Source organism: Spinacia oleracea, chromosome 4 (assembly GCF_020520425.1).
Source record: "Spinacia oleracea cultivar Varoflay chromosome 4, BTI_SOV_V1, whole genome shotgun sequence".
NCBI classification, from domain to species: Eukaryota; Viridiplantae; Streptophyta; class Magnoliopsida; order Caryophyllales; family Amaranthaceae; genus Spinacia; species Spinacia oleracea.
Window position 1 is genome coordinate 159905327 of NC_079490.1, and position 23648 is coordinate 159928974.

General features: G+C 34.1%; 2 protein-coding genes and 2 long non-coding RNA genes across 7 annotated transcripts; 3 read left to right on the forward strand and 1 right to left on the reverse strand.

Annotated features, from left to right (window-relative positions):
- Positions 1 to 3745: 3745 nt before the first annotated feature.
- Positions 3746 to 5705, reverse strand: LOC110774670 (uncharacterized). Of its 4 annotated transcripts, none has more exons than XM_056826939.1 (2): positions 4673 to 5705; positions 3746 to 4199 (listed from the first exon to the last, which is right to left on the reverse strand). In XM_056826939.1, the coding sequence occupies exons 1-2, from the start codon at positions 5643 to 5645 to the stop codon at positions 4159 to 4161; spliced, it is 1014 nt and encodes a 337-aa protein (XP_056682917.1). In that variant the 5' UTR covers positions 5646 to 5705; the 3' UTR covers positions 3746 to 4158. The 4 variants fall into 4 exon arrangements, with proteins under 4 accessions (XP_056682917.1, XP_056682916.1, XP_021834921.2 ...); XM_056826938.1 differs by having other exon boundaries at positions 3746 to 4453; XM_021979229.2 differs by having other exon boundaries at positions 4493 to 5705.
- Positions 5706 to 8913: 3208 nt separating this feature from the next.
- Positions 8914 to 10175, forward strand: LOC130460140 (uncharacterized). Its single transcript, XR_008920084.1, has 3 exons — positions 8914 to 9160; positions 9551 to 9627; positions 9956 to 10175. It is a non-coding gene; the product is annotated as an uncharacterized lncRNA (long non-coding RNA).
- Positions 10176 to 13886: 3711 nt separating this feature from the next.
- Positions 13887 to 21262, forward strand: LOC130472090 (uncharacterized). Its single transcript, XM_056842516.1, has 11 exons — positions 13887 to 14097; positions 14196 to 14329; positions 14431 to 14543; positions 14629 to 14884; positions 15045 to 15200; positions 15314 to 15393; positions 15497 to 15546; positions 15646 to 15764; positions 20302 to 20364; positions 20775 to 20824; positions 21160 to 21262. Exons 1-11 carry the CDS (start codon positions 13887 to 13889, stop codon positions 21260 to 21262), a joined length of 1335 nt encoding a protein of 444 aa, XP_056698494.1.
- A 244-nt stretch (positions 21263 to 21506) lies between these two features.
- On the forward strand, positions 21507 to 23362 carry LOC130459161 (uncharacterized). Its single transcript, XR_008918336.1, has 3 exons — positions 21507 to 21581; positions 21673 to 21772; positions 23252 to 23362. It is a non-coding gene; the product is annotated as an uncharacterized lncRNA (long non-coding RNA).
- The last annotated feature ends 286 nt before the right edge of the window (positions 23363 to 23648 follow it).

Sequence of the window (23648 nt, forward strand, 5' to 3'; positions counted from 1 at the left end):
AGTGGATATAGGGCACTTAGGAACTTTGAAATAACTAGGACACAAACTGTTTTTAGAAAATCTTTGGCAATACGTTTTTAGGAAAGCAAGAACTCTTAGAATGTTTGTGTAATTTTCCAGAAAACATACTTGCCCTTTTATAGGTTTATCCCTAGGGTTAGTTCCCTTCAAAGCCTCAACTGCCAACTGCCAGTGCTTTGTTCTTCACGTCCCTTGACTTGAGGAACAAGGGGAAGACCACTTCCCACGTTTCAGCAACAAGGCAGTTAGTGGTTTGACTCAATCAAACCCTAAAAGATTTTCTTCAACAGTTTTTATTTGTTTACAAAAACTGTGGCAAATTTTTAGGAAAATAAGTTTTGATAAAATAACATAAAACGTAAATCTATTTTATAATAAAAACTTATTTTTATTTAATTACATGTTTTCATAAAAATTTCTTCCAGTAAAATAAATGACCTAATTAAATCACAAGTTCCTTGAGTACCCTATATATCTTTTGCAAAATTAATATTTACATAAAATTCTAAGTACAGTAGACTACCTAGACTTTTATGTCTTCCTTTTGTCTGGAACTTGCAACTCAGAAGCTTCAGACGTTCCAGCTCAGGAACAGTGATGAGTTCCTCTGTGTCTCTCAAAGGAACTCGTGGCCATGAGTCTGTAATAGTTCTTGTGAGTATTCGGAACTCTTGATATGTAACTGTGTTGCTCCTCTTGTGACCTCAAACTGGAATAGATACAACTTCCAGCTCTGGAACTCCAGTGACTGTTCCAAGTGTACATCAGGAACTTCACCATCTGATTCAAGTTCCTATCCTAATAGAAACTTGGGCATTTACCTGTCTAAAGTCATTTAGCAACCATAATCAGGAAGTTTGCAATATGTGTGTGTCATCAACCAAAACTTAGGAACAACAGCTGCATTATCGTAAATCAATTCAATCAAAACATACTTGTAATCCCGCAAATCATAAAACATCATTATAAAACATCAATCATTCATAACATCATTCGTACATAAATACATTTCGTAGGGATTGCGGGTACTAGCAATAACCGTTACCTCAATTCCACGATTTGCTAAGCCTTTTCGTTGGTTCGTTCTTCCTGAGCTCCGAGTCCGAATTCTTTCAAAATATTAAATTATCGAATTAGGTATTAAAACGATAAATAATCTAAAATTGATATTTTTATAAATAAGTTTATAAATAATGATTTTAAAACATAATTCCATATTTTAACGAAAATATTATTAAATTAGATTTATGTCAAAATACATTTATATATATTTAATTATCAAAATTCATAATATTATAATTAAAGTTAAAGTTCTTAATTAAAATCACTTTCATAAAATTTGAATATTGCATCAAAACAAATGGGTAAAATCTGAAATGAAAAATAAAGGCTTACCTAACAAAACTTGGGCCAGGAATTTGGGCTTGGGTATGGGAAATAAAAGAAGAACAAAGTTCCAAATTGGAACTTGTTTTCTGGAACAGGGAACCGCGAAGCAGGGAAGGCACAAGAAAGCAGGGGAGAACGAAGAGGGAGGAGAGGAGAGGTGGTGATTGGGCGGTGCGGCAGCGCGGAACCGCGCCGGAGAGGCAACGGAGGTGGGGTGGCTCCGCGGCGGCGAAAAGAAAGCAAGGGGTGAGAAGTCGAGTCAAAGGAGGAGAAAGCAGGGGATGTTCGAGGGGTGCTTTCTGGTCAATTCTGGGCGGGGAAGGGGTGGTTCACGGTTGCTATGGGTTGGTGATGGTTTGGGGAGACGGCGGGTGCGGTTGCGGAGCACGAGGGGAGGGAGGGAAAGACACGAACAGGGGCTAAAACAGGGGAGGTTGGGTGGTGTTTCTCGGTTGGTTCTGGGCGGTGGACAAGACGACTAGGCGGTGAGGGTGGAGGGAATTGGGTTGAGTCTGCGACGGGGGTGGCTGGGCGTGGTGACTGCGGTGGTTGACGGTGGTGGTTGATGGTGACTGTGGTTCGAACAGGAGGGGAAACAAGGGGCGATTTCCTATTTTGTTAACTGATTTTTGGTTGAGAAAAATGGAAAAGAATGGCTGATTATATTAACAAGTAGAGTGAGTGAGAAGCTGAAATCCTTGGGGAGCAAGGCAATGAATCAAGACTGAATTGAGGGAAGGAGAGGAATGAAGAAATCTCTTCATTCTTGCTTTGTACGTGGAGAGCAAAGAGAGAAGAAAAATGGCATTTTGGCTTTGAAAAGTCATTTTCGTAATTTCAATTACTTAGGCAAAATTCAGAAAATTGGTGTTATCTTAGAAAATTATTTGGAATAGAAATGTCTTAATTAAAAAATCAAGTTTTGAAATAATCTTTTATAAGAAACATTGTTAACGATAAATAAATTTAATTTTCGAATAAAATAAGAATGTTTCGAAATTATTAAAAAGCCGAAATAAATTGCAACATAACTAATATTTTAAAAGTAGCTTAAGCTCGAAAATACGAAATTATAAAATCTAAAAAAAATAAAATAAATAAATCATGTAACAATATTTAAATTTCAATCGAAATAAAACTTCACTAGTTAAAATAAAGATCGAAATTAGGATTTAAAACGATTTTAAGCTAAATAAAATAATTAAGCATAATTAATCGAGTTTTAAAAATTCGGGGTATTACATGATGGCAAGGATGTATTTGGTGATGGACTTTTATTTATCCGTATAGTGTGTGTCACGCATCCCCGAAGTTTTGTTGAAGGAAATTTTTGTCGCTTTCCTCTCCCTAACTCATCATTATCACGTAAATCAACATTCTCACTGACCCCTGGCTGTCCCTCAGTACTGATGTCCATATTCTCAGAACCAAAAACTGCTGATGCGTTCCTGTTGTTCTGCGTGCACAGACCAACTGCAGGCTGCAGCGCCTCACTGGTTGCCTCATGCAGCGCCTCATCGGGCGCCTCGTCCAACGCCTCGCTGATCGTATTATGCATCGCCTCATTATCCAACTGCAGCGCCTCACTCTCCAACTGCAGCGCCTCCTGGGCATTGTGCAGCGCCTCATGCATATTGGGCAGCGCCTCACGCAGTTCTGTAGGGAATGGGCCAGGCGAGCCATGCTGTCCCTGTGATGAACTGCACGCAGCTGGCCTAGGGGGCATGTCCTCTTGGCCACTGCACAACATCCTCAAATCATCATCATACTCATGCATTACCATATTATCCTTAGGCCATGAATTTTGTGTGACGTTTGTCAAGCTCTCATTGTACGGAAATACCTTTTCATGAAATCGAACATCACGAGACACAAAAAATTCCCGAGTTTCTAAATCGAACAATTGCCACCCTTTCTTACTGAACGGATATCCTATAAGCATGCATTTTCGACTACGAGACTCAAATTTATCTCCTTTACTCCTTTGATTGTGAGCATAGCAAAGACATCCAAAAACCCGAATTAATTCATATGACGGTACTTTCCCGAACAACATTTCAAATGGAGTTTTATTTTCAAGTAACGGAGTAGGTGTCCTATTAATTAAATAACATGCGGCCAACACACATTCTCCCCAGAACTTTTTCGGTAATTGTGCTTGAAAACGCAATGCACGAGCCACGTTTAAGAGATGTTGATGTTTTCTTTCTACTCTACCATTTTGTTGAGGAGTACCAACACATGAGGATTCAAATAATGCCATTTTTGAAGAAATAACCTTGTAGACAATTAAATTCCGTTCCATTATCACTACGTATAACTTTAATATCTTGGTTGAATTGTCGTTTACTTAATGCCACAAAATTCATAAACATAGTCTCAACCTCAGTTTTATCACGAAGTAAATAAATCCATAATCCCCTAGAAAAATCATCTACAATAGTTAAAAAATACCGAGCCCCACAAGACGAACGAGTCTTGTAAGGTCCCCATAAATCCAAATGTACTAATTCTAACATTCTACTTGCTTTATTCTGACTAATAGGAAAACTACTACGAGTATGCTTAGCATGAGGACATATATCGCATACTTTATTATTTTTTCTGACTGCACTACTAACAGGGGAAGAAGCTTCACTATTTTGTCCGATGGATGTCCCATTCGTTGATGCCACAGTTCCACCACACAATTTGTATCAACTGCACAATTTGACCAACGGAATTCCACGGAAAAAATAAAGTCCATCTTTACGTACACCCAGGCCAATCATCGTCCTCGTCGACCGGTCCTGCATAACACATATTTTATTAGTAAATTGAACAACACAATTTGATTCGTCACTTAATTGTGTTACAGATATTAAATTGCAATTTAAACGAGGCACAAATAACACATTGTCCAACACCAATCCGCCTTCCAATTTTACCGAGCCACTTTGATTTGTATATGCGGTCTGTCCATCCGGGAGTCCGACAGGACAATCCGGAATTGTCTGAATGTTCATCAATAACGAGAGGTCGGATGTGCAATGATTCGATGCTCCTGTATCAACGATCCAAATTAAATTATTATTAATCTTACCCTGCAATTTGGATTTAGCCTTGGATGTTAATAAATCTAAAATCTGCTGGGCCTGAGTTGCTGAAATTTCTGCTAGCCCATCCACAAGCCCATTACTATTGTTTTTGGTAGAGGCCTGTGTGTTTTGAGTTTGTACTTTATTTGCCCTAACAATATTGTTACTGCTTCTGTTAGTTGTACCTGCATTCATCCCCCCTCCATTGTTACTACCTCCTACACTAGAAGACCGACCACCGCTCATCCTCCCGCCTTTGTTACCTGGACGGCTGGAGCCACGGCCTCCCCTCCGATCACCCGGCCACCATTCTGGATACCCAATTAATTGAAAGCATCCATCCTCGTCATGCCCTCCTTTGTTACAATGATTACAGAACTTGTCATTGTTGTCGTCGCGGGTCCGGGAACGAGCCTCGATTTTGAATGCCACCACAGGTTCACGGCGGTCATGGCTTTGTTCTTCACGAAGATATTCCGTATTGCATACATTCAAGTAAGCGTCTTCCACGCTAGGCAGAGGTGATCGTGCGAGTAATTGGGCTCGAATCGCCTTGTACGGAGTATCAAGTCCAATCAAGAAATAATGGAGGTAATCTTCAGCCCGTATATGATTAATTTGACCAGCGATATCACATTTACACGCCCCACAAGAGCACCTAGGCACACGAGCATAAGCGATGTACTCCTTCCATAATGTGGAGAGACTACCATAGTAAGTCGGGACGGGATCATTGGGTTGTTGTTTACAGTTCCAAAGTTTCTTCTTTAACTGACATAAGCGAGTACCACTCACCACACAAAACCGTGTCTTCAGGTAGAGCCACATGACACCGGCATCGTCAAAATCTCCAACAGTTGATCGCAGTGATTCGTCTAGGGTGTGCGAAATCCAAGAGATGAGCATCGAGTGTACCGCTATCCAATCCGCGAGTCTGTCAGGGTCCGTGGGTTCTTTGATTTTTCCTTCAACAAACCCAAATTTCCTCTTGGATATAAGGGCTCGACGGACAGAGGCAGCCCACTCATCATAGTTCTTTGATCCACGCAGTTTAATTGGCGTGATAATGTTTCCGGGTGCGTCGCTCGAACCCAGATAGTACTCTTTAGAAAGCTCTTCTCCTGGTGTTGATTTCGGTTCGTCATCATCGATTGCCATAGCTCACGTATGTGATTTAATTATGCGGAAAAAAAACTAACCTTGCTCTTGATACCATGACAAATATTGAATAATTTCTGTATGTTTATCACTGATATGAGAATCATATATATAGTACACGTTAAGAGTTGTAAAGCAATTCCAACTAAAACACTAATTACTACTATTGCTGTTCCGTATAAACTACTACTACTGCGTATTTGTGTCTTTGAGTTGCACTAGTATTCTTATCTTAACAGTTACGTATTCTTTTTAGGCTGTTTCACAATATTTGTTACGTGGGAGAATTTTTCCTTTTATAAACTTATTATACTATCATTTTTTGTGCCATCTTTTAATTTTAATTGGTCCAATTTTTTCAACTCATTAAATGTCCTTACAATTTCCCAAATATGTTAAGTTAGCAATCTTTGTGCTTTTTCATTATTGGTTCATTTTGATAAATAAAACAATCTTATTGGTGGTTGTAATGATTAGTGGGTTGATGGTTTACTTGGGCTTATTTTTTTAATAAAAAAGAAAAAAATTATTTATTATACGTTAATAAACGTGCAAAAGTCCAAGCGTAACAAACAAAAAGAAACGGAGGGAGTAGTAATGATGTCGATCATCAACTATGGTTTCATCTGCGACATTATGCACACCTAATGGGCTTATGGGCAGTTTCTTTTCGAAGGTGTAACCCCTAATGGCTAATTAAATAACTAAAAAAAATAAAAATAAAAAATTACTATTAATTAAAATAATGGTCGCCTTTTAAATTGAATTAGTATTGATCCTGTGTCATGTACGATTTTTGTTATGTTTTAAAATTAAGTGAGTTTCAATTTTTTAATTCATAAAAAAGAGTAAATGTATTTCATTTCGTGTTTCACTAAGAAAACAGTGAAGAAAGAAATATACTTTGGTATATTGGAGGTAAACGGACATGAATTTATTGGAAGTGAAGGGACATGAAATTATTTGGAGGTGAAGGCCTGAAGGGGCAAGGAAATAGAGGAAAAAAAGAGCATGAAATTTAATAAACTTAAAAGGAAAAATGTTTTCAAAGAGGAACACGTGACAATCTGAATTTCTTGCAAATTAATTGTCTGTTATTAAATATTAGTTTGGTATAATTTATCCGAAATAGTAAAACATGTATATTGGAGTATACGACTATACGGAGCATTCGAGATGGATGCATATCTACTTATTACCCAAATTGGAATGTTTCAATCAGTGGCGGAGCCACGTGGGTGTAAGAGGGGTCCACCGACCCCCCAAAGAAAATTAAAAAAAAAACTAATCGATGAGAGGTAAGAGACCTGTAATATAACTATGGGGATTAGCCTAAGAGACCAATATTTAGAAACAACAGGTCTCTTAGATTTTTGAATAACATGCCCATGTGCAAATTCAATTCAAACCAAAGAGATCAGTTATTTAAATACCCGATCACTTAAATTAAGTTGTTCTTTTCACACATAAAACCCGTAGAGAATAATTGTAGTAAATTTTTAGGTATTTAATTAATATGAATCTATTACTTTATACTAAAACAGACAACATGAATGACACGTGTCACTTTCTGGTGCAAAATTTTCCCGCCAAAAACCATTTTCCTAAAATGTGTATCCGTTTTATTTTATTTTTATTCTTTACCCATTTTTATAAACTATTTATGTATGAAAAAAAATAATCATTAGTTTATAAATTATGGCAATAAGATATGACGTAATAATAATTTTGCTAAATATTTTTTGGTATTATTTTAGTCTACACTAACAATTAGTAGTAGAATTAATTTAGGCATGTTTTATAAAAAAAACAAAAGAATTCATTTAGGCATCACACTGGAGTACGGAGGTTGTTTTTTCGGATATCAGATATGTGTGGCAACACACATATCAGCTAAAAGACAAAAAAGGAAGTACCATTCATGTAAAAAAAAAAGTATCATTCTGTAAAAAAAAGTACAATTTTTATTTAAAAAAGTACCATTTAATTAATTTTTTTTTTCATTTTTCCTATTTTGTCTTTTACTATGATATGCATTTACAAGCACATATCCGATATTCGAAAATACTTCCTTCTAGAGTAAGTCCAGAAATGATACTGGCTACGGAGTACTCCGTATATATTTGGATGGTGGATTGGTGGGCCCCGGCCCCAGCCTCAAGTATATCAATATTCTTCTAATTGTAGTACTCCGAACTAAAGGTAGCCCACCAATACCATTGCATGCAAAATATATATTTTGAGCATTTAACATGCACGTAACTCTCCCATTTCTATTTTTTACAAAGCTCTTTAATTAATCTTCATGTCCCACTCGATATATATGCATATGTACGTAGTAGCCTTGCGCATGTTTAATGGAAAACTAGGTGTGCAGTGGTTTTCTTCCAATATACGTAGTAGTATTCCTTTTCGACCGCTTCATGAATTTTTCAGTGTACAAACTTTGAGCTAGCCCGGCCCTGGCCCTGTACGTAGAACGGTAGAAGGGTACATTTTAGATTAGGTGGCACAATAACAAAGATTTTCAGGCCTGAAGTGATCGAAAGATCAAATAGTATCTCCTAGCTAGTTTTCACTATTCTTGCGGCTGCTTTGGGGATCTTGATCTTATTATTACAATTTACTAGGGATGGAAATGGGTGGGATTTGGGTCGGGTGGAGCATCACCCGCTTCCATCCGCTCCACCCGGTCCATCCGTCACCCGCTTTACTCATCACCCGCATTCCGTCCATCCATCACCCGCGGGTGAACCGGGTGGATCGGGTGATATTCGGATGAAAATTATTAACTATTAAAAATTCACCATCTAATAATATGCATAATAATTAACGAAAAGAAAAAGGTTACATAACTTCACTTATTTCCAAAACATATAATTAGTTCTTATCACGCATAAATTATAACCAAAAAAGAAAATTAAGTAAGCACTAACTTAATACATAATGGATTTATACACATTTTATGTTTAAATATTAATATAAATAATATATTTAAAATAAATGGGTGACGGATCGGGTGATAAACGGGTGATGGATCGGGTGATGGATAAAAAAACATCACCCGCATCCGACCCACATCCATCACCCGCTTCACCCATCACCCGCTTTTCATCCATTTAATTCGGATTTTCATCCACTTAATTATAGCAGGTGACCGGGTTAATGGATCATCCACTAGATATTTCCATCCCTACAATTTACAAGGTATATATATTAGCATTTATATACGAGCTTTAATTCATTTCTTTGTCTGATATTAATTAGGTAATGCTATCGATTTATATTATACGGAGTACTATGATTGTCTTTCAGGTAAAAGGCGATCTTCGAAGCTGCATTATATTCGTTGTAAACTGGGATTCTGGCTTTGCACTTGTTAATTGGCTGTGAAAAGGCCCTTGCACTTGTTATCTAAGCCCTTTCATCTTCGTTAATTAAAGCCTTAATTGATATTAAAACGAGCAGCAGCAGCAACAACAACAACAACAACAACAACCAACAAAATTTGGAAGGTGAGTTGTTAAATACTACAATCTTATCTTAGAATAGCTAGCTTGTTTGAATACTAAGAATGAAATATATATGTTCTTGGTATATACGTAGTATTCTAGATCTCTAGTACGGAATAATATTAGGAATTGTAGTGTAACTAGAATTCGAATCTCATGTGAGTTCATCTAGTATGGTTTTTAATACTGGCTGTATAATTTAATTATGATGCTTTGAAAGAGTTGATCGGCATAATTTCGAAGTTATAATTTCCTAGGAGTAGATCGTAAGGGTGGGTTTGTAGCTTTTTAGGTTTTATAATCAACGTGTATTGTCAAAATTTCAAGAATGCATTATGTTCAAATTTTGTATTAACAAAAAATTAAATGTTAATGAGTTTGTTATTATTTCAGTATGCAATTAGCACCAGCTTTGGGGCTGCTCCTTGTCCTTTGCTCTGTGTTTTCTTTTGCTGCTGATCGAGATCATGGTATCTACCTTAACCTACATCTCTTAATTCTTGTGCATATTTAATTTTATAGGAAGTATTATTATTTTTACAAGTCTGCTCTTTCTGTTGGTCAGAACTTCCATCCCGATTCCAGGTGATCCTGTGATCGATTCTCATCCCCGCCCTTGTGGCTCATTCGAAAAAAAAAAAAAAAAAACAAGTCTACTCTTTCTAGTACTCCGTACAATCTAAACCAAAATTTCTTATTAGTGTATTTAGGGGAATTAAGTATTTTAATGAATATGTCTAATTTACATTTTATAAATGTGATGTTGAATTTATTTTTTTAATTTTATTTTGGTGAAAGAGGAGCAAGCCTTAAAAGGAGATCAAAGGAATCGAAACTACAAGAAGAATGAACAAAAAGCAAGAAATTGATGTTTGAGTTTTTCCCTTTTTAGGGAATTGAAGGTGTTTGCAGAACACGAAAACATTTGTTTTTAGTCAGTTGATAATGACAAGATTGGTTTATGTAATTTTTTGAATTCATGAAAGTAGTCAAATTGTGATACTACAAAGTTTAAAGAAAGAACGATGGATTGATCAATATAACTCTCAAGTATGAATTGCGAATTCATTCACGATCGCAGTTTATTCTTTTTTTTTACTTTGCACATTTATTTGATGAAAATAATTCTTCATTTGATTTATTTTTACCGTTGTTGATGTAAAATAATGAGGGGTTTTTACCTTGATTGATAATGTTTTAATTAATTAACATCTTAGAATTGAAGCTCTCATTAAAATTATAAGATGACCGTTTTATCATATACAACATATACTTAATATTTGAGTGTTGGATTCTGTAAGATATGTTTGCAAGAAATTCTTTTGTATATTTAAGTAAATCAAATGAAGAAATATTTAAGTATATGTTTCGATAAGATACGCAACTTAATTATTACTTAATGTGTTTTGGGAACGAATTAGTAATGTTGTATTGTAATTCGCCTTTGTCTTCTTTTTTTTTTTTTTTTTTTTTTTTTGACATAAGCTTAATTTTACATAAATAAAAAGGTTCACAAATTACAACGAGTTACATAACACACTAAAAGCAAACTACATAGCGTTAAACAGATAGCAAGATCTTCTCCGTTGCCCATCTGGTTGTTGACCTGACTTTGTTTACATCGCCACATATCAAGTAGCATGCAAAAGCCTTTCATGTTAATTTGCCTTTCACTACAAGAATTTGTATCTTTAACGACAACTTAATTACGACGGGTCAAAAATCCCGTCGCAAAAGCTTTTTACGACGGGGCAAACAACCAAACAATGACAGGAATAGCCGTCGCAAATGTCTTTTACGACGGGTTTACGATGTATTTACGACGGGATTTCTATTAACGACGGCCCCCTTTTATGACGGGTTCGCGACAGGAAATCCCGTCGTTAATCAATGATTATTGGCCTTTTGCGACGGAATTTCCCGTCGTTAATAGTACAATTTCTTGTAGTGTTTGTCAATGCGGATAGGCTAGGGAATTAGAGTATTATAAGTAATAATGGTTGTAATATTACTATATTTGACAACTTCTACTCCTTATCTGACTAGATTCAAATCGAAAACACAAAAATGGGCTATACTACAAGTTGTAATAATTCATACTACTTTGTAGTAAATTTAATAATGATCGACAAGCTCTCATCATGATTGATAATATTTTCAGATGGTCGTTTACCGTATGATACTCCCTCCGTCCCGTAATACTCGACTCGGTTTGACCGGCATAGAGTTTAAGGAATTTGAATTGACTTATTTAATTTAGTAGTAGGTAGTAGTTGATAGCGGGGTATTATTTTAATGTAGTTAGTGGGAGGTGGGTTAAGAGATGGGGTTGGGGGAGAGTAGGGGTTGAATTTTTAATTATTTTTTGTATGGAGTAGGGGGTAGGTGGGTTAATAGGGGTGGAGTGAGAAATAATATAATATTGTTAGAAAATTTCCATTTTTAGAAACAGGTCAAGTATTAAGGGACGGCCCGATAAGAAAAACAGGTCAAGTATTCCGGGACGGAGGGAGTATATATTTTTTAATTGTAATACTTTTCTTTTATGGTCATGATACACGCCATATACTTAATATTCGAGTATTGAATTTGGTATTAAAATATACTACCTCCGTTCCTTAATGTTCTTTACGCTTACTATTTGCACGGACTCCAATGCAATATTCAACGACTTATATATCCATTTCCGTATGTGAAAAAATTATAAAAATTTGATATTTTTAAAATACATAACGAAACCAATATAACAAGATCTTACATGATGTCATTTTGATGTATATAACTTTGGGAATCCACGGTCAAAGTTTTCATACTTTGGACACATATTCCAAAGTGTAAATAACATTATGGAACAGAGGTAGTAGGTTTCGTTGATATGCAAAACAACCTTGAGATTCATATTGATGAATGGTTCTTTCTCATTATGTGTTTTGCTAGGGGTTAGAGTAGGTCACGACGGTTGCAAAATTACTATACATATATATAATATATGGATTAAATACAAATTAGTAGTGGGTGGGCTACTATAAGCTGTAATAATTCATACTAATAAATACAATGATATAAAAGGAAAAGTTAGAAATAATATGTCCAATGGGGCGCTTCCACATTAAAAGCTCGAGATCTGCGCCGCGGGTCAAATACACTGTTAATTAATATTCCGTACTTCGTATATGGGACAGTTTTTTACGAGTCGGGTCAAAAAAACGAGTCGGGTCAGGGCAAGATGGGCCCTTAACGGATCAGTTAGTTTTATAACCAAAATTGCTAAATATAAGTATACGTGTGTTATATTTGCTGTTGGGTTTGCATATAAACGTACTAGTCTCAAATTCTCAATGCATGCGATGCGCGCGGAAGTATATAAAATTAAAATTATGTTATTAGCCTTAATCACCACAAACAATAGATAAAAAATAATTATTTGAGTAGATCATCTAAAGAAATGGTGAATACTACGATTCTACATGTATTATTTACTGCTTTTATTGCTAATAATTTTTGTCACTATTTAATATTGATTTGACTGTTTTATCCCGATTATAGGTCAAATTTGCATCACACTTTTCCTAAATCTGGGCATTAATTATTAGTTTCTTTTTATTTAATTCAATTTGAATTGTGAATGACGGTACTATTGACTATTTTATAGAAGACATCAAAATACCATTTACCACAATAAACTCAGGAGTTATTACTTAAATGGCCGGATCGAGTTTGGTCAACGGGCCTTGAGCCAAACCAGTCCATTTACTAAACTATCTTCACCGACTCAACCCATTTATATTGACCCGGGCATAGCTCTGACCCAACCCATCGAACATGCCTATTTTATTAGGGCTCAACCCATTTAATATTGACCCGGACTACATTTTATAGACGTACTAACGGGCTAATAATTGGATGTTGCAACAGCTGATATCGGCCCGTCTCGACATTTTGCGTACTCTCAGCCGGTGGACCACTTTAGATCAGGAAAATCACACCCTTTGCGATTTCCCCAGAGTTATTATGTGGACTCTACACATTGGGCCGGGCCAAAGTCCAGAGGCCCGATTTTAGTTTTCTTAGGAGGAGAGTCATACGTAAAGCAGTGGGTAAATCAAATTGGAGTGATTAACATTGCTGCTCCAAAACTCCAAGCTATGATCATCTATATTGAGGTACTTTCATTTCTCCATACAAGCATAAAAAGCAGTATAAAATTTTATAAAATATTTTCAATCTTGTAATTTATTAAAAGAAAGGTATTGTATTTACTACTTTATGAAAATTTGCTATATTAAAAATACACCACTATTGTATTTACTAGCTTATGAAAGTTTTATTTTATTTTACTACCTTATAGTATGTTTTTGTTTGAAATCACTACCACTTTACAATTTTCTGGTTTTAACATTATGTTCCTTTTTCTATAGAGATTTTATTGCGAACGGCATTTCAAAACAATTTGTTTGATGATTCACAAATATTATTTAATTATCTTTTACAAAATTTTAAAAGCAACATCTCTATGGAATCCTTCCACACAAATAATTTGAATCTCCTTTAAACGATTAAGAAATGAAAGAGATATCTTAATTTTATCATGAGAAAAATGTAAAGTGATAGTGATTACAAACATAAACATAGTTTAAGGTAGTAAATTAAAACTAAATTTGCATAAGGTAGTAAATACAAAGGGTGTATTTTTAAGGTAGTACTCCGTAGTATTTATGAATTTACTAATATGGAACCTGAAAAAACTTTGCAGCACCGTTTCTATGGAAAGTCGATACCCTTAGGCTCAATTGACAAGGCGATGGCTAACCTTGATGTTAGAGCGTGTTTCACCGTTGCACAAGCGTTGGAAGATTTTTCTAAGATCATTGTCGATGTCAAGAAAAAATTCTCAACCCCAAACTCTTCTGTTATCGTGATAGGTGGATCGTATGGTGGGAGTAAGTGCATGTACATAAAAAAGATATATACATATTCTACATTTTTACAGCTCTTACTAATTTTTCACATTTGCTTTTGCTTACTTTTAATTCCACAGTGTTGGCTATTTGGTTCCGGCTAAAGTACCCACATGTTACAATAGGAGCATTGGCCTCTTCTGCCCCACTACTTGATTTTGGAGCCATACCTCCAAAAGACCAGTACTGTTCAGTAGTCAGCCAAGACTTTAAGGTAAAATTCAGTTATACTATACTTCAATTGAATTTTTGTAATACGATATATAATTATATTACTGACATAAAATGTATTATTTCCAACTTTAATTTTTTAAGGATCAAAGCCAGAAATGCTATGATACTATTCGTCAATCATGGGCGGTGATAGATAGTATGAGTTCTAAATCAAGTGGTTTAGCAGATCTTAGTCGTACATTCAACACATGCAGGTACATTACTAGATAATATTATATATCGTATGTTAACCATTTTTTGTCTCATTTTGTTATTTAAGTACTTTGTTGGGGTTTTCAGTCCATTGTACTCAGGTGAAGATCTGAAACTATATCTAGCTAGTGCATACTATTTTGCGGCTCAATACAATGGTCGGTTTGGATATTGGATTAACATTTTGTGTGATAAAATTGTTAATCCACCAACCGATGACATTATTTTGGCAATATCCCGGGCTGCTTATGTATTTGCCGGATCATATTGCAACAACTTAGTTTCTCCGCTTGAACCTTCTCCCGGTCTTGATGAGGCTTCATCAATAGCTTGGAGTTGGCAGGTATAAACTTCTTCCAAACTATTACAGTTTCACACTACTTTCACCATTTAGACAACATTATATAAATGAAACTATATTAGTATTGAGAATAGCTATTTTGAATTTCTTCGTGTTTTTCTTATATTTTCCTAAACATTAGTGTAAATTGTTTAACGCGCAGTCGTGTAAGGAGATAATTCTGCCAATGGGTTGTGGAAATAACACTATGTTTGAACCAAACCCGTATAGTTTGGCCAAACAATTGGAGGATTGTGAGCAAATGTATGGGCCTTATGGAGCAAATCCTCATTGGAAGTCAGCATTCTACCGTGGTCAGGTAAACGTGCTTATTTCTTTTTTTATTAAATATTATTCATAGTACATTTCACACACTTCATCTATTCAAAGCATTTAGATTCACAACATCAATCTCTAATGGTTTTTTTTTAGGACGTAAAATCTGCTCTTCGGAAATTTGGGAGGAACATAATTTTCTCTAACGGCCTTATAGACCCGTATAGTCGTGTCGGGTAAGATCGAGAACTTACAGTATGCGATTAACGGCGATATTAAGTGTTCTTTTAATATTCTTGACTGGTTCAAGTTTCTAACATAGTATTTCAATCTTAATAGGATTTTGGAAGACCTGTCCAAAACAATTGCTGCATTAACAACAAAAGAAGGTACGCATTAGATATTTAAGGCTTATGTCGCTTATACTTTACTTAACGATATTATTATACTACTATTTACATTCCTATAATTTCTCATTTCTTTGATAGGCTCACACTGTTTAGATTTAACGTCCGCACAGTCGAATGATCCAAACTGGTTGAAAGACCAACGCAGAAAAGAAGTTGATATATTTAAAAGTTGGATACATGCTTCTGATTCATCCAATGTACTTGTACTTCTTCGTCAAAATGTGATCATTTTGTTGTTGTGTACTTTTATTTTATTTCATATTTAACAATGTTTGGAAGTGGCTGTAAGTATTTGTCCCAACTCTTTAAGTATTGACAATTCGACACTACCGTTATAGGATCTATGTTACTCTAATCTATTTGTTTAGATATTTTCAAATTGCAATTTTCACTCCTACTCTGCAAGACAAGTGGAAAATTACATTTTTTTTTTCATTATTAGAAATGAACAAATACTTAACCATTAGAGAAATAACAAATGCTTTTACAAAAGAGGGAATTTCTAGAGACAAGAAAGATATTAAACGTAAAATGGCCTGGACAATATACTTCATGCCTTCATGGCCATACCGTCACTTAATCTACATGGCAACACAAACCTTAAATTAAATGAACACTTTAAAAAATCACAAACTTCAAATTAAATGAACTGCCTTAAAGTGAGAACTTATCCTATGGTGAAAACCCTAATCTTAACCATTCATTATTTAAATCTTAACCGTTCATTATTTAAATCTTAACAGTTAATTTCTCTAATCCGCCTCACTGTTGATATTTGGTAACTTGAAACAAATTAGTTAAGGGCGACACTTCTCGAGAACTTCTTTGTTCTCTCAATTCCATAGTCGTGACTTTTTTCTCTTCATCCCTTTGACCCTTCTTCAATATATTAATCCTTCCTCCTAAAATCTCAAGAATTTAACCCTTTTATTGTGAGAACTTCACTTACGGTGAAAACCTTTGTGCATATTTTTTTACGGGGATGTCATTACATACCTTCCTGGTTTACATTCCATTCCAATTTGTTGAACCAAACAACCCTTTATGTTTTTTTTGGCGCAACAATAACTTGAAACATGTAATAGCTTAGTGGTAAAAGTTGTATTGTTTAAACTAAAGGTTAATTAGGGTTCAAACCTTACGTAAACCATGTTTGACATTTATTTTTACGAAAATGATAAAGGTCGCAACATGCGACCTTTAAGCCGTGTCACAATGATGACATGGCATGCTTATGTGTCATGATTTTAACTGGGAATTAAAATATTTAACTTATATAATCTATTATATGTTGAGAAAAAAAGGTAGGAAAATCTTAATATTCTATTTTGTTTCTTTTTTATATCAACTACCTTATTTATAATTTTTCATAGTAAAAATATCGCATTGATAGTAAAAATATTGTGACGAAGCATAGCCTACGTGGCGCCTATATGTACCAATTAAACTCCGACACATAAGATTGCGACAACTAAATGTTGTCGCAACTTACAACCTTTATCATCACCCTATTTTTATGTATATGAAGATTACATGGAACAAAAAACCCATAAGCTGAGCGAACGTGTCACCTATACTTTTTTATAGAGACCTTTTAATATATAATATAGATATAAGTAAATTAATTTTGTGATACAGATTAGGAGGGATCATAAATGTAATTTTAAAAACATTAAGGTTATACTTATCGAGCTTAGTTTGAATAATAGATTTACCTTAGTTTTTACAGACAAACATAATTTAGATGAATATACTTATCTACGGCTAAGATTTATTCAATTAAACTAATGGCTGAGATTTAATTAAAAACATGATAGTCGCCATTAGTCGACGATCTTCACAGAATTTTATCAATACAATGAGCATATATGGAACTGATTCCATAGTAAAGGCAATGGGATAACTCGGATTTCTTCATTCGGTGGTTGGCAATGGTGATGGTGGTTGGGAGAGTGAGATAAGGCCGATAGAATAGGTTATATCTATCTATATATCACATTATACTAAACACAAACATCGGTGATGACACATGTCACTTCATGGTGCAAAATTGAAACTATTTTCCCAAATCCCTATTCATTTTTTTGAAATTATTGTATATCCTTTTTATTTTGTGTTTTTTTTTTTTTTTTGATAAGGAAAGGAAACCTTTTTATTTATTATTTATGTATGGAAAAGATATTTGTTTATATATTTATGGAAATAATATATGCCACATAATAATAGTTTTCTAAAAATATTTTTTGGTAATATTTTAGTCAAATCTTATATTAATAATGAAAAATATATATATTTACTCAATATTTTGGACAAATTACCATACCAAGCATATAAAATATGTATACGTAATAGGAGAAAATTTTATACTCTCGATTACATGATTAAATGCATTCGTTCAACATTATTAATTATGCAGTGCCTTGATAAATATTTTAGTCAAATATAGTATAAAAAATCATTCAAATAATTTTAAAAATATCCGTGCAAGCACGGGATCTAATCTAGTTTGTAAATATTATTATGTACTTCGTATAAATTAACGTATGATTAGTTTACTTAGCTCATGAGTAGCTCTATTATCATAGCCGTAGATCACGCCCATTTCTATCAAATTAAGGCACTAATGGGTGAAGAGGGGTGGGGAGTTTTAATTTAAAGGGTAAATTTTTACTTTTACTAATTAATTGAAGGCGTTTTTAAGACGTCGAATAACGATACACTGAACATAAGGACCTAAGAACTGTACTTTTCAAATAATTCTAAAAGATAGTAGTATACAAAAGCTCTAAGAGACATTTGTACTTTCTCAACGTGGAACAAAACTTTTTGTTAATGTGGAACAAAACTTTTTTATTTTTTTTAAGTAAAACCAACAAATAGAGGAAATTCCAACAAGTACTATTTAATTTGTCTATGATTTTTTTTGTCAGACTGGTTGATTACTCCCATTCCAGTTCATCCTCTCAAAAGCAAACAAACGCTTCAAGAAATCCAATGTACCGAATGTACGTAATACGGTAAATAAGGTACGGAGTAATCAAATATTTGATTTCATAATCAATTCAAATACTACTCCAAAATCAAATAGATTGATTTTAGAGTAATAATAGAACCAGAAAACAATGTACTCAAAAATGAAATCTTTATTTTATTCTTACTTTCCCATTAATTAGGCATACAACAACATAAACTGGGAAGACATTTGGCCTTTCTCCCATGGCAACCATCTATGTGACATATATCCGGATCGCAACTCCATTGTGCATGGCATTCTACTCCATCCCTTGAAGAAAGAATTATAGAACTTTGAAGATCTATTGTAGCAACTCTGCATTTGATTGTACCTAATAAAATAAATTATTAATAAGTAAATAGACATTGTTTTAAATAATCCAATCAATACGTTAATATTTTTTTACTCTTTTTTGGGACATTGACCAATAAGTTAATTCAAATCAATCAAGGATTATACACAAATACAGAATAAACATAAGGCCGTAAGAATTGTACTTTTCAAATAATTCTAAAAGATAGTAGTATACATTAAATACGAGTAACAAAACTTAAAGGGAAGGACAAGTTAGCATACCCGAAAACACGAGAAACATAAGTGCGAAAAGGAGAGGTAGAAATGATTTGTTTCCGGACATTTTTGGTAAACAAGAAAATAAATAAGATTATTTTTTTTGTGAGGTGATTGAATCAAATTGTTTAGAACCTTTTTGCTGTTTATATACTCCGTAGTTGAGCAGTATAGAATAATAAATTGTTTAGAACCTTTTTGCTGTTTATATACTCCGTAGTTGATCAGTATAGTAATATACCAATATTTCGAATATCAAATGCAATAAATAATTTCCCAATTATTATATGTCACGTTTGGGTCTATATTTGATAACTTTCCATATTAAAATATATATGGAATCAACCGAGATATAAAAGAATATTTATGATTTGAACTTGTTAATCAGTTTTTTTTTTTTTTGCACATTTATTTGATGAAAATAATTCTTCATTTGATTTATTTAATTCTTTTTTTTACCGTTGTTGATCTCTATTATATAAGCCAAGAGCTGAGGTCATTTTAGTAATTTAACTTTTCGTGTCCACTTGCAAAAATACAAAAATACCCTCACCCGTTCAACAACTAATCTCAATTATAAGGCTACTTTTATTCAGTAACGTTCAACTTTTCCTGCTCTCTTGCCTCCCGTCGCTCTCTTCTCTCTCCTCCCTCAAATCCTCTCGAAAAAATCCAAAAAATCAAAAACGAAAAAACCCCCAAATCCTTCGAATCTCCACAAATCAAATCTCAGAAAACACAATCACAAAGATCTCAGAAAACCATCGAATCTCTCTCGATCTCCAATGTCACCTTATTTGTTTTCCCCAAATTTGAATTCGAAACTCTTCGAGAATTTGATTTTCTCTCTCCTAATGAATGGGCGGAAGCTGCTGCTGCGCGAGCAAGGTGAAATGAGTGAATGTCGATTCAATTTTATTTTATTTTTTAATTTTGCAGATTTTGTGATTTGAATTTCTTTTAAATTCAAGGTTTCGTTGAAGACCTATAATTAATTAGCGGATTTACCAGTGTATTTCTTCAAATTTTAGTTTGATTCGAGTTCAATTGGAGTATAAATCTTTTTTATGCTTTGATTTAGGGTTTAGTTTTAGAGTCAAACCGATTTTGGAGGTCTCTACAGATTCTCATTTTCTCTCTCCTTCAATTAGGTTAATCCTGATGCTATGGCTCATATTTGCTTGATGGCTGCCCCTCTTCACCGCCGTGCTAAGGTTTGGAAGTTTTCTCACTTTTTTGTTCTTTATTTTTTTTTCTGGAAATTTTGTGTTTTGTTGATGTTCTTATTAAATGCTCTTGCAGTTCTAGCTAAATGTTGCATTCGGTTAGTTTTAGTTTTGTATAATTATACTTTTTGTTTTACTAGCTCTTGGATCATTTTGACTACTAAATGAGTAAATAAAATGAAAATTCGTGCTTTTTTTCTCTGATAATTTCATGATTTTTGGACTTTGTCACAAAATTAAATTTGGGAATTTTTATTTTTATGGGATTTGACAGTTGGTTGGTTGGTTGGTTGATTTTGGTTGAAATAGTACTTGCTTTGATGAAATTGAATAATTCAAGATCATTTCTTTTTAATGAAATAATCATGGGTCTGATCATTTCTTTTTGAAAATGGCAGGTCGTTATGATCCCAACCCTTTCGAAGAAGAAGAGGTCAATCCCTCCGCTGTAAGTCTCTTCACCAACAAACCCTTTTCCGCTTTTAGCCTAATGTTTGTAAGTTGTTATGGATTTTGGGGGGGTTTGCTTTTGGGTTTTGGGATTTATCAGATCTAGGTTTTGTATTTTGTTGTTTTTACTTCAGTCAAATTCGATTCAGGGAGAAATACGCATTAAAAATCCCTAAAAACAGTGAATTTTCTATTTAAATTTGTAATGGTGTATAAACTGTTTCTCTTTGAATTAGAGTTCTGTTATTGTTTTTATTTTGTTGATCAGTGGTCGATCTCGAAACATCCCAGATCATTGAACATTTTGATGCGATATTGCACTTGACACTGTAGTTTGGATCATGGGGTTTGTTTCTGGGGATTCGCTAGCCCGTCTTTGGACCTATGCGGATATTGCATGGCAATGGTTAATCATTGTGCCTTACAGCTTGAATAATGGTTAACAAGGGATTTTCTTTCTACTAACATTAAGAAGAAAATTGAAATCATTACCAACAAAAATAAATGCTGATACCACCAAACACAAATCATTTCAATTAGTTTTAACTAAAGTTTGAGCTGTAAATAAAACTGTAAAAGAATATAGTACTGTTATTGGAAAAATTGTTTGGGTTTCTAATGACAATCTATGGCTTTAGTTTGGCAACTGATGTTCAAACCATATTTTAATTTTATTTCAGTGTTGATTATTGATGCTTTGCAGAGTGGTGGAAATTTAATTTGGAACTGATAAACATGAATGGCTTACAAAGAAGGTAAGAATGTTTCCAGATTTTAGCTGCAATTAACATTTTCAGAGTCAAATTAGGGTCAAAGTAGGGTCACACTTTTTTCCCCCGATTGCAGTTTCGCGAATGAAAAGGGCAAAGGTTTACTGGACTTCTTCATTAAGGTCTAACAAGAAAGTATCACCTCAATCGGATTTTCTCCCATCACGTTCGAACAGGTATGAATTCAAGTACGGTTTAATCATTCAATTTATTTCCACTGTAATGCTTCTTTTTGTTTCTTAATTTTATTTATATGGTTATCAAGTTTATGTGTTTGTTTTTGCTAGATTAGGTTGAATTTCAAATTTCAGAAATACAGACCTCTGATCAAGTTTGTGTTTTTTTTTCAAATTTGGGATTTCTTTAATTCATGTTTAAACCCTAAAAATATGAATTGGATTGATTGTATTTTTCGGTGAGTATTGTTGAATTTACTGTTGTTGGGTATCGCTCATTTTCAATTATCTTTTTGTCATTTTCAAGTGAAGACATTTGAAGGATTCAAAGTAAGTAATTTTGACCACAAACATGCGTCTAAGTATGATCCAATTCCAATTTTCTTTCGTGATCTTTTTGTCATGTTTTTTATCTTACTTAAAGTCAACCAGTTTAGATACTTGAACATTTTCATTTTCCCCTTCCCCCGTTCTAATCATTTCCCTCCTTTTCTCCTTTTATTCTGAAAATCTTTTTTCCCCTTATGAATTTAAATACAGTTGTAACATTAGTGAAGTAGTTTTGTTTAGGTATGACATAATGGTCAATTGCCTGATGTGGGTAATTCTTGATTTTGTTCATTGGAATGAAGTAACCAAGGTAATTGGGTTTTTTTAGGTTCTAATTATTTCTATTGTTTGCAAATGAAAATACGACCCAGGGATTTATGTATATCGTAATTGAAAGTTGGCAGGAATTTGGTTTGTGTAATGTCGTCATAAGTTGTCATCGCTACATTTCTTTGCAGCATAAGCAATAGCCACTAAGCATGAATCAAAGTCTAATGATCGAATCCTGGTAGCAACATTGTTTTTATAACCATGCTGAAAACTAATCGCTATGATAGTCTAATCGCTATGATATTCTAACCCAAAGTTTAATGCGATCATGATCCCCTATGAAGAAGGGGGAAATATGCAGAGGACTTCTCCTCATTAATTAAATTAATAGTGTTTGCAACTCTATGCAAGTAACTTTTTCTTTCGTGTTTTTCGTCTATGAAATCGCCAAGAAAACATCAAATTACATCACTTCAAGAATTTGTGTTCTATTGAGTTGAAAAACAGAAAAATTTGAGCTTTCACGCATCTGGATTATAGTAACATTGTTTTTGGTGATTATCTTTACCTTACATTAACATAATTAATGTTGAGGTATGTGGTTGTAAGCTGTATGTTTTTAGCAATCTTTCTCATTTAGGTGTAGGAGATACTCTAGAGTCCAAAAGTGTAAGTGAGCAAAGAGTGGGCTCGGTTAAAGTCCAGTGGCAGAGTATCTTTTGTCTGAAGTTTGGTACCATTAATTCTGTTCACGCACGTTATAAAGTCTCACATGTCGTTTTAAGTCTGAATTCATTCTAATTTGCGATTAATTGTATCCACTCTGTTGAATATTATATATTTTGCTAAACGTTATGACCATCCCTGGCTTTCTTGCAGCATATATCTATTGGATTTGGGATCTGCTTATTGTGCGGAGTGGGACCAAGGTTAACCCACGAGGTGTTTGAGTCATCGGCGTTTATTTTGTTTTTGTTAGTTAGGGGTAGCGTCTTTTAGGTTGTTAGATCTGTTAAATTTGGATTCTGGGTTGTTGTAGTTTTAATTGAATTTGATTTCTTTAATGTGGGATTGTTTGTTGTTAATTGTGGTGATATCTTGATTTTGAATAGTTGGATGTAAAATGGAATCCATTTCGAAGCTAGGGATTGATTTTTGTACTGATTGGTATATTTGGAGTGTTTTTGCTCTGGTTATGTAGGGTTTAAGCTTTTTGTTGTTTTTAAAAAAAATAAATATGCTACATTTGTAGTGGTAAGCTGGTCGGGATGCTCTG

What these genes read in the sequence shown, in the direction of transcription:
- LOC110774670 (XM_056826937.1), bottom strand. Translation starts at nt 5,645, where the DNA reads ATGGCAATCGATGATGACGAACCGAAATCAACACCAGGAGAAGAGCTT. An exon ending in ATACAAATCAAAGTGGCTCG is followed by an intron (nt 4,200 to 4,337) that starts GTAAAATTGGAA and finishes TGTGTTATGCAG; the next exon opens with GACCGGTCGACGAGGACGAT.
- LOC130472090 (XM_056842516.1), top strand. Translation starts at nt 13,887, where the DNA reads ATGGAACCTGAAAAAACTTTGCAGCACCGTTTCTATGGAAAGTCGATA. An exon ending in CAATAGCTTGGAGTTGGCAG is followed by an intron (nt 14,885 to 15,044) that starts GTATAAACTTCT and finishes TTTAACGCGCAG; the next exon opens with TCGTGTAAGGAGATAATTCT. An exon ending in CTCTTCACCGCCGTGCTAAG is followed by an intron (nt 20,365 to 20,774) that starts GTTTGGAAGTTT and finishes TGAAAATGGCAG; the next exon opens with GTCGTTATGATCCCAACCCT.